This window comes from Cheilinus undulatus, linkage group 23 (genome assembly GCF_018320785.1).
Source record: "Cheilinus undulatus linkage group 23, ASM1832078v1, whole genome shotgun sequence".
Classification (NCBI taxonomy): Eukaryota; Metazoa; Chordata; class Actinopteri; order Labriformes; family Labridae; genus Cheilinus; species Cheilinus undulatus.
This window is the reverse complement of record NC_054887.1, coordinates 21935004-21949346: the sequence shown is the minus strand read 5'-3', so window position 1 is coordinate 21949346 and position 14343 is coordinate 21935004. Positions and strand designations below refer to the sequence as shown.

General features: G+C 38.9%; 1 protein-coding gene across 3 annotated transcripts in view; it reads left to right on the top strand.

Annotated features, from left to right (window-relative positions):
- anks1b (ankyrin repeat and sterile alpha motif domain containing 1B) overlaps positions 1-14343 on the top strand; it is a 360504-nt gene that overhangs the window by 127769 nt on the left and 218392 nt on the right. For all 3 annotated transcript variants that reach the window (XM_041780709.1, XM_041780708.1, XM_041780710.1), the window contains one exon: positions 5682-5825. In XM_041780709.1, coding sequence (XP_041636643.1) covers positions 5682-5825 — 144 coding nt within the window. The remainder of the gene's footprint in view (positions 1-5681; positions 5826-14343) is intronic.

Sequence of the window (14343 nt, the reverse complement as noted above, 5' to 3'; positions counted from 1 at the left end):
TAGACAAAAAATAATCAATGTTTTATAAGATACTACAGCCTGTGAATTAGAAAGTATTTAATTTTTTTGTAGGTAAAATATATATTTGGCAATTTCAATGTCTGATAACTGAAATGTGGGGCTAATTTTGTTAGCTATTTTGATCTTAGTCCTTAGATTAGAATGCCTCATTTTTTTAGTCACAATTGTTTTTTTTTTTTTACAATATTGTTATTACATTTTTAAATGTTTACATACATTTAACATACACAAATGAACATTAGCAAACACTTGTAACACAATCTTGGACATACATGTTGACACATACCTTTAAATAATAAAAGAAATACAACACACACACTCGACACACAGCAGAGGACTGCATGTTTTGATGTTTAAGAGATTCCAATTAAGGTTTCCATAAATCTTCAAAGTAATTTATCCTTCCTCTGGTTATTAAGTCAGTCTCTCCAATGTGATTCAAGTTGCCATCTCCTTCATCCATACATTTATTGAAGTTGTATGAATTTTCCTCCATGATAGGGCTACTGCCCTCCTAGCCTGTAGGAGTCCAAAATCAATCAAAGCTTTTTGCTTTGAACTTACTCTGAAGTCTTTTGGATATATACCTAATTAACAAATCTTTGCATGAAAGTTCAATAATCTCAGATTTATTGTAGTCACATTTTAGTCATTTTCACTCTCAAGAGTTTGAATCAAGGTTTAGTCGACAGTTGTAAATATTTTAATTCACTTTTAGTCAGTAAAAAGTCCTTACATTTAACTTTTTTTGGTAAAAAAATATGTATTTTTGAGCTACTTTTACTAATTGTAAAATTATAAAGAATTGTAAACACTCATCCTGGTGCACTATTAATATTTAATTTCTTAAAAATATAATACTGTCCTACCTTATGCTCTTCAATCTCGGTGATATAAATCAAATTTACTTTTGTCAGTTTTAGTCATCAGTGGTCTGTTTTTAGTTAGTCTTTGTCTCATCTTTGTCATGGAAAAATGTAGTTGACTCAGATTTTTAGTCATTGCTTTAGTCAACCAAACTAACACTGTTAATATGAATGAATCATTAAATCTTGAAGTGACTTAAATTTGATATCTAAATATAAATAGAAATGAAAAGTGGTGAAGCTTTGTGATAAATTTATCCTGAATTGAGTACCTTCTTATTTGTTGTATTGATAGCTGCGGGTATTTTTACATGCCAAGCCCTAATACAAAGCAAGAGAGTTTATAGCTCATGCTCATTTTTTAACTCTTTTCTCTTGTTCAGGTTTTGCATATACAGCAAACCCTCATTGTTCAAGAGAACATAGGATAGCTTTTGCAGGGCAGCTTGATCACTGCTGGCTGTATCTAATGTCCTTTTACACTGCCTTTGTTGGAGCAGCTTGCTAATTTAATCTCAAAAACAACTCTTTGCATGCACAATAAGTTAACAGGCATCCACAAAGGTTATCAGGTGGAAAGCTACGCTGGCAGGTGATATTCCATTCAATTCATTCATGTAATTAAATGATTAAATGAGCTTATTAAATGAACAGTGCATCCAAATTTTCCCCTTTTTTACCAGTGCTTTTGACTGGTTTATTGCTTGTGGGTTGCCAAAAACCTGAGCTAATACAACGACAAAGAAGGGGTTGTAAAAAATTGTCTACCATAGTTTTAAATCCCATCACACATTAGCACTCATAAAATAAAGTCGCACTATAGCATTAAACCTGGACTACCTCCAATCCCTCCAATCCATTACCATCCAATCCACTTATCAGTTAAGTGCCTTACATGCCTTTAAGCACAAAGCCTTAAAGTTTTATCTGTCAGACTCTTTATGAGCTCTAACTGAGGAAAGAGATGAAAGAGTATCTCACCCAGCCCTTATCCAGAGGGGAGCAGCTCAGATCTCAATACACAGGACTCTGAATAAGACTGCAGAACAAACAACCAATACCTGCTGCTAAAAACAAAGTGCACCCCTTTTTATTTCCAATTAAAACTTAATTGCATCTCCTAATAACCAGTTCCCAGTGCCTGTAATGTGGTTCTGTCAAAACAAACAGGCAGCAGTGACACGGTGGAAAGCAGGTGAAGGATCATTCTGTCTTTCTACTTGTTGCGAGGCATATGTGAACCTCTGCATGCCTTCTGTATCCTGATAAAGCTCCCTGTGGCAGGTGATAGGAAGCAGCTGGTGACTCAATCTGCACCCTCACAGGGACAACAGCGGGTGTTAGAAGTGATGAGAGAGTCATCTGTTCAGAAACTGCAAGTCACTGCTGATTAATTTAAATATTGCATATATATATATATATACATATATATATAAATATATAATGAAAAGAAAACTTCCTCAAACACCTGCTGAGCTACAGACAGGCAGGCAGACAATTGCAGAACTGCGACTTTCCTCCCTTTGTCAGAAAGTACACACACACCCACACTGAGTCGTACGCAGCAAATACCTGCTGATGTTTGAATGCAATCACACTCTCTCTCTCTCTGAGAAGGTAGTGAGTAATTGCAGTCAAGCCATACAGGTTTGTCTGAATGTGAATGAATAATTTATAAAGGCAGCGGTGTTTCTCCCTCTCCCTCTGCATAATAATGAAGGGAAATCCCTGTGGTGGAGTCTTCTGGTGCAGAGATGTAACTAACACAGGGCGAAAGTTGATGCTACACGCATGCAGCACAAAGACGGAGGCTTTCAACAGAGCTCTGTGTTGTTTTGCTGAGTTATTAAAGGCACGATCCACGATCAAACAGGAGGGTCGCTCTACTTCTACTCAAACAGCCTCCTACTATGCTGATTGACATGTCTTTTAATGCAAGAATCTGCACTACAAAACAAATAGTTGAGCTGATCTTCAGTGGATTTCTTTCATGAATGCTTGAACTAAATGCTGACTTTTTGACCCCCTAGTTGCTGATCTCCTGCCTGTTGAAAATGCCAGTTTTAATCAGTTTTACCGGCCTACGTGACAACATTAGTAAATTGAAGCAGCAAATTACGTTACGTTATCTCGCCTGTGTCTCTAAGTCATATGTTCTTTGGCTTTCAAGGACATAAATGATTTCACTTTAGTTCAACTCACTTTTTAACAAAAATGGATAGAAATGTCATGCAGCTTTGTTAGGAAAAATTAAGCTCATCACAGTGGAAATGTACTATATGGACACTGCCAGAAGTTGATATTGTAAAGATATATCTTCAGGCTTTTTATGCCTTTATTTAGAGAGGAGGACAGTGGACAGAGTTGGAAATGAGGATGAGAGAGTGGGGGTGACACATGCGGGAAAGGAGCCACAGGCCAGACTTGAACCTGGCCACCTGCATAGATGAGGCGTGACCTAACCACTAAGCCATCTGCGTCCCAGAAGTTTATATTTGCAATCACAGAAGTATGAAAGTTGGTCTTGATTAATCACATTTTTAACTGCATGCTTGAATTCCATCATTTCACATTTCATAACACAAAAATGTGGGTCCAAATTTACAGTGTGAAGCAACTCTTACCATTGTGTTGATTTAGGATTTAAATGAATGCAGAGAAATATATTTTGCACATTTATGTTATAGCATGGAACTTCTGCTGTTCAGCTACAGAGCTGCCAAAACACCCAGCACAGACATGGGGACAGTTTCTTTCCCACAGCCATCACAACACTAATTAATCATGTAATCAGATAAAGCTTACTACTGCCATTCTGCCATATACAAAACACTTTATTGTACTGTTCTGCACTTTAAATAATCTAAACTTTCTTTTAAACTACATTCATATACTTTTATATTGAATTAATTACTGCATGCCCTGTGTCTGTTTTTATGTTTTTATGTTTGAATGAAATGCAACACTGGAATGGTATGCTATGAAAATTTACATTTATACAATGACAATAGACTTTCTGATTTCTGATTTATTATTTTTAGAATTAGTGCCAAAACCCCTTTACACTCTTTTAGACATCTATTTTGCCACTTTGAGCCTATTTTTCCCACATTTTGCCCATATTTGCCTCCACCATTTTTAACTGATTTTGCCACTTTTTAACCGCTTTTCATGATTTCTCCTCTCATTTTTGCCCCTTTTTGCCTTTCTTAAATTGTTTTTGCAGCTGTTATCCAATTTTTTGACACTTTTAACTAGGGTTGCGCAAGGTTAAATAGTTAAGATCATTCATCAGACTAGCCAGTGCAAGGCTGTCGGTTCGACACACTACCTATACATTTTTTATCAACACAGGCTTGAAATCCAGGTCTATAAGGCTCTTTTAAACTGATGAACCTCCCGCCACTTAAAGCCGCTGTAGCTTCAGTTAATTGCTGCAGTTAAATCCTGTCTGAGCTTTCCCCTAACACTTCACTGAATGTAAATACTTGTAGCTTAGCAGATAGTTTGTAGAAGGAACAGCACTGTATGACAGTTTTTAAAGAAATAACTGGGAACAAAGTGGTTGTAGGCTGTCAAGGGTTGAACTCACGCATAGTTTCTCAACCAAGGTGAAAAGAGGCCACATATCAAAGCATGGTATTAATCTGCAAAGAGGAATGAAGGCTGATGAAGCTAGCTGCTAGTGTTAGCGGGTGTGATGTGGGCCTGTTATACTCTGTACAGTGAGGGTAATACAGTGACCCTGTGATGAATTTGACTGTTTCCTAAGCATTTTCTTCTCTTTAGACTAGTCGGTTAAATACAATTTAAATGACAGTTTAGCCAAACGGGAAAATAGACGCATAGGAACATCCCTACTTTTAACCCACTGTTGTCACTATTTACCCATTTTTGTCACTTTTTAACCGCTTTTCAACCTTTTTTCCCCACCCATTTGCCACTTTTTGCTTTTCTCTGCCCATTTTTGGCAGTTAACCATTTTTGCCACTCTGTAACCACTTTTTTTTGCTTTGATTAGAGTGTTTATTATCCAGGTTAAATATAAAATATGGTAACTGCAGCTTAACTTTACTATGGACCATAATTTTCCTGATCTCCATGGGCCCCCCATTTAGCTGGGCTCCAGAAAGCTCTCCCCTTTATCTTTCCATATGGGCAGCCTTGGCTAGAGCTGATAAGCTCCCTGTATTATGGCAGCATTTTCACCAATAGATGATTCTCATTTAAGATGTGAAGAAGGAGCAGTGCTAGCTAGTTAGCCCTGGTATTACATGGTAATTTGTAATGACAGAATCTCTAACTTTTATTGGACTAAAACTTTAGAATAAGAAGGAACTTATGAAGATTAAGAGCTTATTGGACTTGTAGCAGTTTACACTTCCATAACTTAAATAAAGTGTAAGACAAAATTACTAAAGTTGGTCTAAACTCTAAACATGTTTTAATCCTGAAATGTATTAAGACATACAGGCATTTGAAATATTCATCAGGTCTTATAAGTGAAACTAGGTAGGTATTATAAATTAGTATGATTAATTTTAGCATTAGCAGCTACTGGTAAGCCTATAACTATTATCCTTTCAGCTTCGCTCATAAGTTATTTGTATTTTCAACCACAAAGACATAAAGTGTCCACTTAAATAATCACTTTCACCAGAATGTAAATGCAATGTAAACAACTGCACTCTAAAAACCTCAAACTTGAGCTTATTCTAATTTCACTTATAATGGCCTACTTTCTCTAAACTTTGCTGTTTTTCCCCTGATGTGGCTGTGTTTTTTCCTGCACAGGTGGTGCGCATGTTGGTGAGCACTCACCCCAACCTCATGACCAGCCACACTCGCCAACACACCCCGCTTCACCTGGCTGCACGCAATGGACACCACAGCACGGTCCAGACGCTACTCGAAGCTGGCATGGACGTCAACTGTGTGGTAAGAAAAATTAGCAGCCTTCAGCTTTCAGTGTCCTCTGTCAGCGTTTGAGGATTTAACAGATTTCAGTATGGATTATAGCAGCCTTACAGACAAAACCATGTCAAAAAAGAGGACTATTGCTTTTTTATTTGCTTTTTTGGCTTTGGGGAAAACATTTCCTCTCCACAAAATAGGATTTGAAACTGTTCTTGTCTGTTTATCATCGGACTGGCATTGTTACGTGCACTTATCCAAAGTTAGCAGTGTCTTTTTAAAATAGAGGGCTGGAAGGTGCACTTAAGCGGGAAGTTGATGTCAGGTAAATGGGCCACATGAAGATTTGTGGATTATCATTTGTAATCTTTTTTGAGGAACAGTTGTGAGTTGACAAAAAGTACAATTTTAGAAATGCTGTTAAGAATGTTGCATAGGTAAATGTAGAAAAAATGTGGGAACATACTTATTCACAAAGACAAAATACAGAATCAGGGAGACAGTTTTGCTCTGCAGGTAAAGATTTTAACGAAATCGAGCTTTAAAGCGGGACCTGACTTTGACATTTTCCTCCTGTTTTATCTGACTCTGCTGCAAGCAAAGAAGGTGACTTGAAAGATATCCCCTTGTCCTTTTCTACAAGTAAATCTTTCAAAGTCTGTGTGACTGTGATTCTCCCTCCTCCTGCTTTTGTCTCTGCTCTACGTGAATATTTTAGGAGCTCCTGTCTTGTGTTTTTAATGAAAGGGGCTACTGCTTTGTGTATTTTTTTTGTGAATATAATACACCACAGGCATAAATGTTTGGCAGATTCTCCTTTTAAAAGTGAGTGTTGCCTCTGCTCATGTGTTAGTGTTTATCAGAGAGCCTCCCGCAGTGTGGTGGGGGAGAAAGATGAATAATTGATCGTAGGGAGAGATTGAGAGAAAAAAAGAGGAGGAAGAAGAGGTGGAAGAGGACAGGGTGTTCCTGAGAGGTCCTGAGAGTTCACTGCTCCCTCTCTTTAGACTCACGCACCACTCTGCTTCATTACTGCCCACTTTGTGTCAGGCTGTTTAGAAAGGCCCTTGTCTCCCTTCATTTACATTTCGTCTTATTGAGTATTCTGAGTCGGACAGACAATTCATCGCAGCTTGTCCCGACCCTTTCTGGGCCATTTGTCTCTGTGAAGCCTTGTCAAAATACAGCCACGCTTTGCTGCTCTCTTCAACTCTGTTTTCTTTCTCCTGAGACGACTTCTCTGACAAACTGAACTGTTTGACTTTGCTTGCTTGTCTCCTAAAACTGCTTATATTCAATCAAGCCAAGTTATGTTAATAGGAAAATTTCTACCAGACATTTTTTAGACATTGTTATGTCAGATGGTTTAAGGACTGATTATGTGATCTGCTGCTGGTGCAAATAAAGGTTACATTCAGAGAAAAACTCCGTCTAGTCCTTGAGGAGGCTGAACTCCAAGTGCATTTTGTTTAAGAGACGTTTGAAGAAATCCAGTGAGACTGCTCATAGACTGACTCAAATAGTGTGGGCTCAGATCTCTACACACTGTGTGGGAGTCTGATAGTCTGGGTTAGGGCAATAGGCTAAACTAGAGTAGGGCAATGTATCAAGTAAATACAGATACCAATTTTAAATTAGATAACGGGTAAGACGATTTCACTGAAATTGATATTTTTTTTCAAATGTTGCCAGTGTATTTGTGTAGTTTAGACAGTCCTGGCTTTCTCTTGGTTAAAATATAGCTTTGAGTTTCTGTGCCTTTTATATGTACCACTGATCAGTAGCAGGCTCTGAGGGAGAGGGGTGAAAATAACACAAAAGGGGCCTAATGTATGTAGTGGGGAACAGGCAAAGTTGTCATGAATTTATAGTGAAATAGCAAGAAACCTTGATTAAGATGATCATCACATCTCTGTTTTAAAACAGAGGGGTACTTTTTCAATATTAAACTAATATTAATTTATTTTCCAAAGATACACAAGTGAGAATGTCAGTAAAAATGAACTTTATTCCCAGAAGCTTATGGAACTATTGCTTTTTTCCACTATTGGTTACCTACTTTTGAACCAGAACCAGATTTATTTGCAGAGTATGCATATGCGACAAGGAATTTGTTTCCGACTGGCTCAAAAAATAAGGGTTAGGATATGAACAAGCTCCCTAAGGTATTTTTTCTAGTATCAGGGCACGACAGTGCGAGCGTTTCACTAGCATTTGCGCCTAGAAATAGGTGTGTGCGAACTGTAAAAAATATTTAGGGGCATATGTGCGCATAAAAAAATCAGCCGAAGGAGAGATCCATGGAAGAGAGATGCCTCACTTGGTGTCTGTGTAGTCATAGCAATATGTCGTTGTTCATGCTTATTTATTTGTCTCATGTTAAGAACGACATGGTGGACATCTCACCGTCTCGCTGGCTGTTCATAATGCCCCAATGCAAGAGCAGAAACCCCAAGACAGCGTAATTCTGTGTTTTTTCATTGTTTCTGTGGAAAAAAGACCGGCAGAAGGAGCTGGATTTTCCCGTTTTGTCTTCTTCTACACCGGCTTTTCTTCTTTGTCGCCGTTTGTTTGTCATGACAGCGCCCCTAACGGGCAGAGGTTGTAGGTGTTCAGACGGTTTGGTCCGTTTGGCCAAGAGCAATATGAATGCAAACCAAAGGAAAGTGCAGAAATGTTGCACTTTCCATTCCAAAAAGGACAGAGTCCCCCGGACTATACAAAACATGCAAAAATGAAACTTATTAGACACTTCGACCAACTCCGACTGAAGTTGCCAAATTTAAAGTAATTTTAAAATACCAAAATTAGTAACATTAAAGACGAAATTAAATTGCAATACTTTTTCAAAACTTGATGATTTTACCTTTCTGTATATTTTGTATACAAATTCATTAAATAATTTTGCTTGTAAATGTCTATTTGCATCACGTTTATTATGGAAAACACATTATTTGATCAATTTTCATTGTGCCCCTAAATTTCTTTATGTGCTCCTAACTTTTTCAACTTAGGAGCACATGTGCTCCTTGGGAAAGAAGTTAGCAGCAAGCCCTGAGTAGATACAAGATCATGGACATTGATGGTATGGTTGCAAGAAGTGCAAAGGATGCAAGGATACTGACTGAGTGGTCAGCAGGGTAACTCTATGACTGTAGAGTGGTCATCAGAGTGACTCTGGGACTGTTGAGTGGTCATCAGAGTAACTCTGTGACTGTTGAGTCTTCATCGAAGTAACTCTGGGACTGTTGAGTGTTCATCAGAAACACTGAGTCCGTTATTTTCTGATGTGTTTTTTTCAGATCCATAATCTGAAAAAACGTCACGCACACCGACCTTGCACACTGGATCTGATGCGTTTTTGTTTGCCTTCACTGTAAAAATTTGGAGAATGTGACAAATAATTTCATACTGCAAATAAAAATATGACGGACAAAAATTTCGGCGTCATTCTACAAATGTCATTAGAACAACATGAGCTCGATTTTCTTTTTTAACTTGCGAAAAATTTTGGATGAAATAATTGGACTCAGTGTGCAAAGGCCTTAACTCTGTGACTGTTGAGTGTTCATCAGAGTAACTCTGGGACTGTTGAGTGTTCATCAGAGTAACTCTGGGACTGTTGAGTGGTCATCAGAGTAACTCTGGGACTGTCCACTGGAAGGGCATATTTGAGGATTATTCAACTGTAAGGCAGCTGGAAGGAAATATGTCATGTATTGCAAATTGGAAGGACACCCTAGGAGGCACTGTCATGTTTTGGAAGGGCACCTTGGTCACTTGCAGTCCACTGGAAGGGCAGCTAGAGGTGAATTTGTCATGTTTTTCCCTCTGGAAGTGGGGTCTCAGAAGATACTTTGTCATATTTTGTCCACTTGAAGGTACTTTATGATGCTTTATCTACCAACAGGCCATCTAAGAGGGTACTTTCACTGCCATTTGAACATCGGGGGTAGGTAACCCCATCTGATCACCGCTGGAGTATACCAGTTCATGCTATCAAACATTAAGTTGATGGGGGTTTTTATCAAACAAATGTTATTTGAAAGTATTGAAAATTTTGACATCATCTATACAGAGATGTTACCAATGCTTTTGTACAATTAAGACAGTGTGTAGGAGTGTTCCTGCCATATTTGATAGTTAGAAATGAAAAAATTGTGTCCAGTTTTGGATGTTAGACTTTTTTTTGTTGCTATGGTATCACATAGGTTCCCTCATAATGTGATGTGATTTTGGATCTGATTTTGGTCCATATTTTCCAGCCCTACTTAGACCCTGTTGCTTTAAAAAATCAAGTGTAAATCTAACTTCTCATTTTATGGGTATGTTACCAACATTCTAACACATTTCAAGTTGAAGGAATTTTGTGTGTTCTTAGTTTCAGTAAATTATAAGAGCATCACCACATCAGCAGTGCCTGTCGCTGTCACTGTCTGTGAACATGGTGGATGCCTCCCAATAAATCTACAGTCATGTCCTTGAACAAACCCGTTTGCCTGTCAGGTTTTTTCTACTCTACTCAGAGATTCTTTAATCCAGTCAGTGCTGTTAGGTGATCATGAGGGATTGAAGGAGTTGAAATAAAACCACCTTTAAGGGCTTTGGGGCTCAGTGACACTCACAGTCACAGGAAGCTTCTAAGTCTGAATCATGAAACAAAGCAGATCAGAAGCTGAGGACCCAGATGAATAAACAAAGCATTTATAAAGACGTCTCTTGTCTGATGCTTGAGTTTGAACATACTTTGTAACTGTACAGACTGTAGATGAATCTAAGACAATATCCGATCTGACTCGATGCTCATTTGCTTCAAAGACATACGGCACAGCAGATGCTGCATTCCTCCTCTTGCAGGCTGTGTAAGCACACATTATAAACAGTAGATGAAGCATGTGAAAAGTCAGCCTTGTCCTCTTGAATGTGCTCAGATTTGACACAGATATTGTACCTGTGGTTTGGCCGATGGATGTGTTTGTGTTTATGTGAGTTTGTGTTTGTGCATATTGTCTTTAGATAGATACAACCTGACCTGTTTGATATGGATGCTGTTTTGGTGCTCTTGCTGCAAAAGGGATGCATGACTCAGCGGCTTTGCACCCATCTTCTCTGCCTTCTGTCCCTTTTGCAGGCTGTGTGTATCTGTGTGTGTGCGTGTGATTGTGTTTGTGTGTCTGATTGTGCATGCATGCTCTGATCTGAAGAGGACGGCTGTGTTTCTCTGCAGGGATTTGGCCTCGGGCTCCTTGTGTGTAGTGAAGATGAACACTACTAGCCCTTGATATGACTCGTCCCCTCCACTATAAACACTGCTGCTCTCTCTCTCTCTCTCTCTCTCTCTCTCTCTCTCACTGCCACAATGAGCACTTCAACCTTTAATAACTCAAATTTTCAGCATTTAACCTTCATTGTTGCCTGCCTCCATGTCTTTTTCCTGGCAGAAGTAATGTGTAGAAACACCACTATCTCTCCTTATTATTATCATTAGAGATACAGTTAGGCTTAATGCTTCTGTCATTAACCTTTTCCACACCTGATGAGCAAAATGTTCCTTTGGGTCAACTGTAGTGTCCAATCCTGCTTGGTAGGAATGTAACAATGCACTTTGATAGGATAAAGATTGTATGAAACGATGATGGTAGTTATTGAGCAACACTATAAAGACAACGCTATAAGCACGCCCAAGTCACATTAAACAGTGGCACCTGCAGTCTGGATGACATGATGGTAAGGAAACAGCTGTACTGGCTTGAACTTCAAATGATAAGGATGCATGATATTATCAGCATGACATTCTTGTTGGCAGATACTATCTTGAAAATGTTATAGTCGAAAGAAATGAAAAGTTTTGCAGATATTAACAACCAGTGTATCAGCTGTGCATATAAGCCGTTTGTACGAGTAAGTTTGTGGAGTTTTAGGCTGGACCAGAAGACCTATATCAGCTGAAGTCTGTTTCTTTGTTCATCCTCATACCTTGAAGTGTTAAGGTGTGTTTAAGGGACTGAAGTTTGTTTCTTTGTTCATTCTTAAACCTGTTTCAGACTAGCAGTGTGTTTTGCTGTGTGCAGCTGCCATGCATGTCTGCTCCAGCACACACCTTTGAGGCTTATGAGGCCACATGGTGGCTGCATCTCCCAGTTCTGTCTTTCTTTATTCATTTATAAGTCTTTATAAGTTTACCTCAATAAATCTTCCTGCATGAGATCATTGTATAGCCAAACTGAGCCAGGGAAAATTCAAAATAAAAGCATTCTGTGCAAACGAGGTGAGCTTCTCCAAGGAAAAGTGAAATTAGGCTTTTACTTTGAAAGGCACAAACCATACTAGCATAATAGTACTATGTTTATCTACCCTGTGATGTTTTTTACTGATGTGAAAACAGAAAGCCTCACTAACAGTATTCATTTAGAGCAGTGTTTCCCAAAATGTGGGCTGAGGACCACTGGTGGGCATTTTATGAGATGTCATATGATCAATGAAATATTTCAAGAAAGGAAATGTTTTTAATTATAATAATATACTTGATTACAAGTCATTATTTTACATCTCAAAAGTGACAAATGGCAGGCAGAAGTTTTAACTCATGTCACTGGTGTTTAACTGGTGTTGGATTAAGTAGTGACATTTAAAATAACACTATGCCACTCATTTCCTGATTTTAAGAATGTATCAGTCTCTTTGGAGACATTAACTACTATGGGAGAGTTTGCTGGGTCACAAAGTACATTTACAGAAATAAATATTGGAAAAGACAATTCAAATAAATTTGCATATGCCTCATTGAAACAAAATGAATGGCAGTGGCTTATTAATTTCACTTTGTGACCTCACAAACACTTTCCTAGTAATGTTTAAGTATCTGAAATCAAAGTTTTTGCATTGAAATCCCCTGTTTATGAAGCAAAAATATCATTTTTTTATCAGTAAAGGTAAAATTTGAGTTTCATGTTATGGTTTTACAAGGGGTGCTGATGGGCCCTAGAAAATGTTCAGGTCTCGGTTTGGGCCACAGCATACAGAAGATCGGGAAATGCAGTGCTTCAGCAGGCAGTCTGAAAGCTCTGGTGTGTTAACATGCAAACTGAACTGAAAATCGAGCTGTGCCACCAGTCCCAGGCACATTTATTTTGGGGGTCACAGGCTGAAAAGTTTGAGAACCCCTGTTTTAAGGACTTAAGTTTTAAGTCTGAGTTACATTTATACATTGATACTGGTATTGGCTAAATTGTTTTGTAAAGGTAGGCCTATCAGCAAAAATCCAAAATCATGCATCCCTACCACTTAACAATCAGACTTACACAGAAAAGAACATTTTGGGGTATGGTTGTGATGTGTTCCTTTCATACCAACAAACTTTTAAGTAAAATGTCCTGAAAATATCCTGGAAATGTTATCTACTTTCTCACATTTTCTCTGCTCTGTCTCTCACTCTTCATCTCTCTTCATCTCTTCCTCTCCGTCTCTCTTCATCTTGTCCTCTCTGTGGCCTTCACTGGGAGGCTGAACCGTGTGAGCCATACTGTTGATGTTAAAGAGTGGATGCTGTGGGCGACTCACAGATGGCCACCATGAAAGATGTCACGAGTGGAGAGCACTTTATGACACCTTTGTGTGTACGTGTGCTTATGCATGTGTGTATAAGAGTGAGAGAGAGAGTGGGGGGGTAGAGCGCTCGTACAGGTCAATAGTTGGAGTTGTGCTATATAGGTCTGTCTGAGTATGAATGAATAATTTATAAAAAGCAGCACAGTCTCTCTCTTGTTTTTCTCACTTCCTACCTCTCTCTGTCTGTCTCTATAATAATGAGGGGAAACCCCTATGGAGACACCTTTTAATGAGTGGGCAGGTAGCCAACGGGCAAAAGTTTAGTATAAACACATGCAAATATAAACACTGCCTACTCTAAATGGACTTCATGTTCATCCACACTACAAGAGCAACATCCACATTCACAGCCCTGAAACAGAAAGTCTGCTGCCTTTCAATTCACGGAAGCTCTTAGAGAGCGACAACGGCCTGCCTCGTTTCCTCATGACATCACCACATAATCGCCATGGGAAACGGGACGGGAAGTGGTATGGAGTTGACCACAGAGGAGGGGAGGTTAAGAGGGCAAGTGGTGTGTGTGTGAGTGTGAGAGGAAAAAGGGTGGTGGGAGGGTTTTCCTGCTCTCCCATCTTTCCCACTTTTATGAGGGTAAAAGACACTATCCTCAGGCTAAACTGATCAAGTCAGTGAAGCTGAAAATTTGACACAATATCTGGCTTTTCTGCAGGATTTTTAGTCTCCTAAGAGAACTGGATGATTTGACTTTAACCATTTAAGGACGTATGTGTCATAGTTTTGATGACACCTCTCGTTGCAGAGGAAACACTCATCACCCACAGTAAGTTACCCTGCAGAGGACAAACATGTCGATCTGATGCAGCGTGGCGTTGAGTTGAATTTCCCGGCCGTGTTTCAGCAGACCTGGCTGTCGTCCAGATAATTTGTCTTCATTAAGGCTGTGAGTTCTGTTCAGTCCAGGTTTTCATCTGTG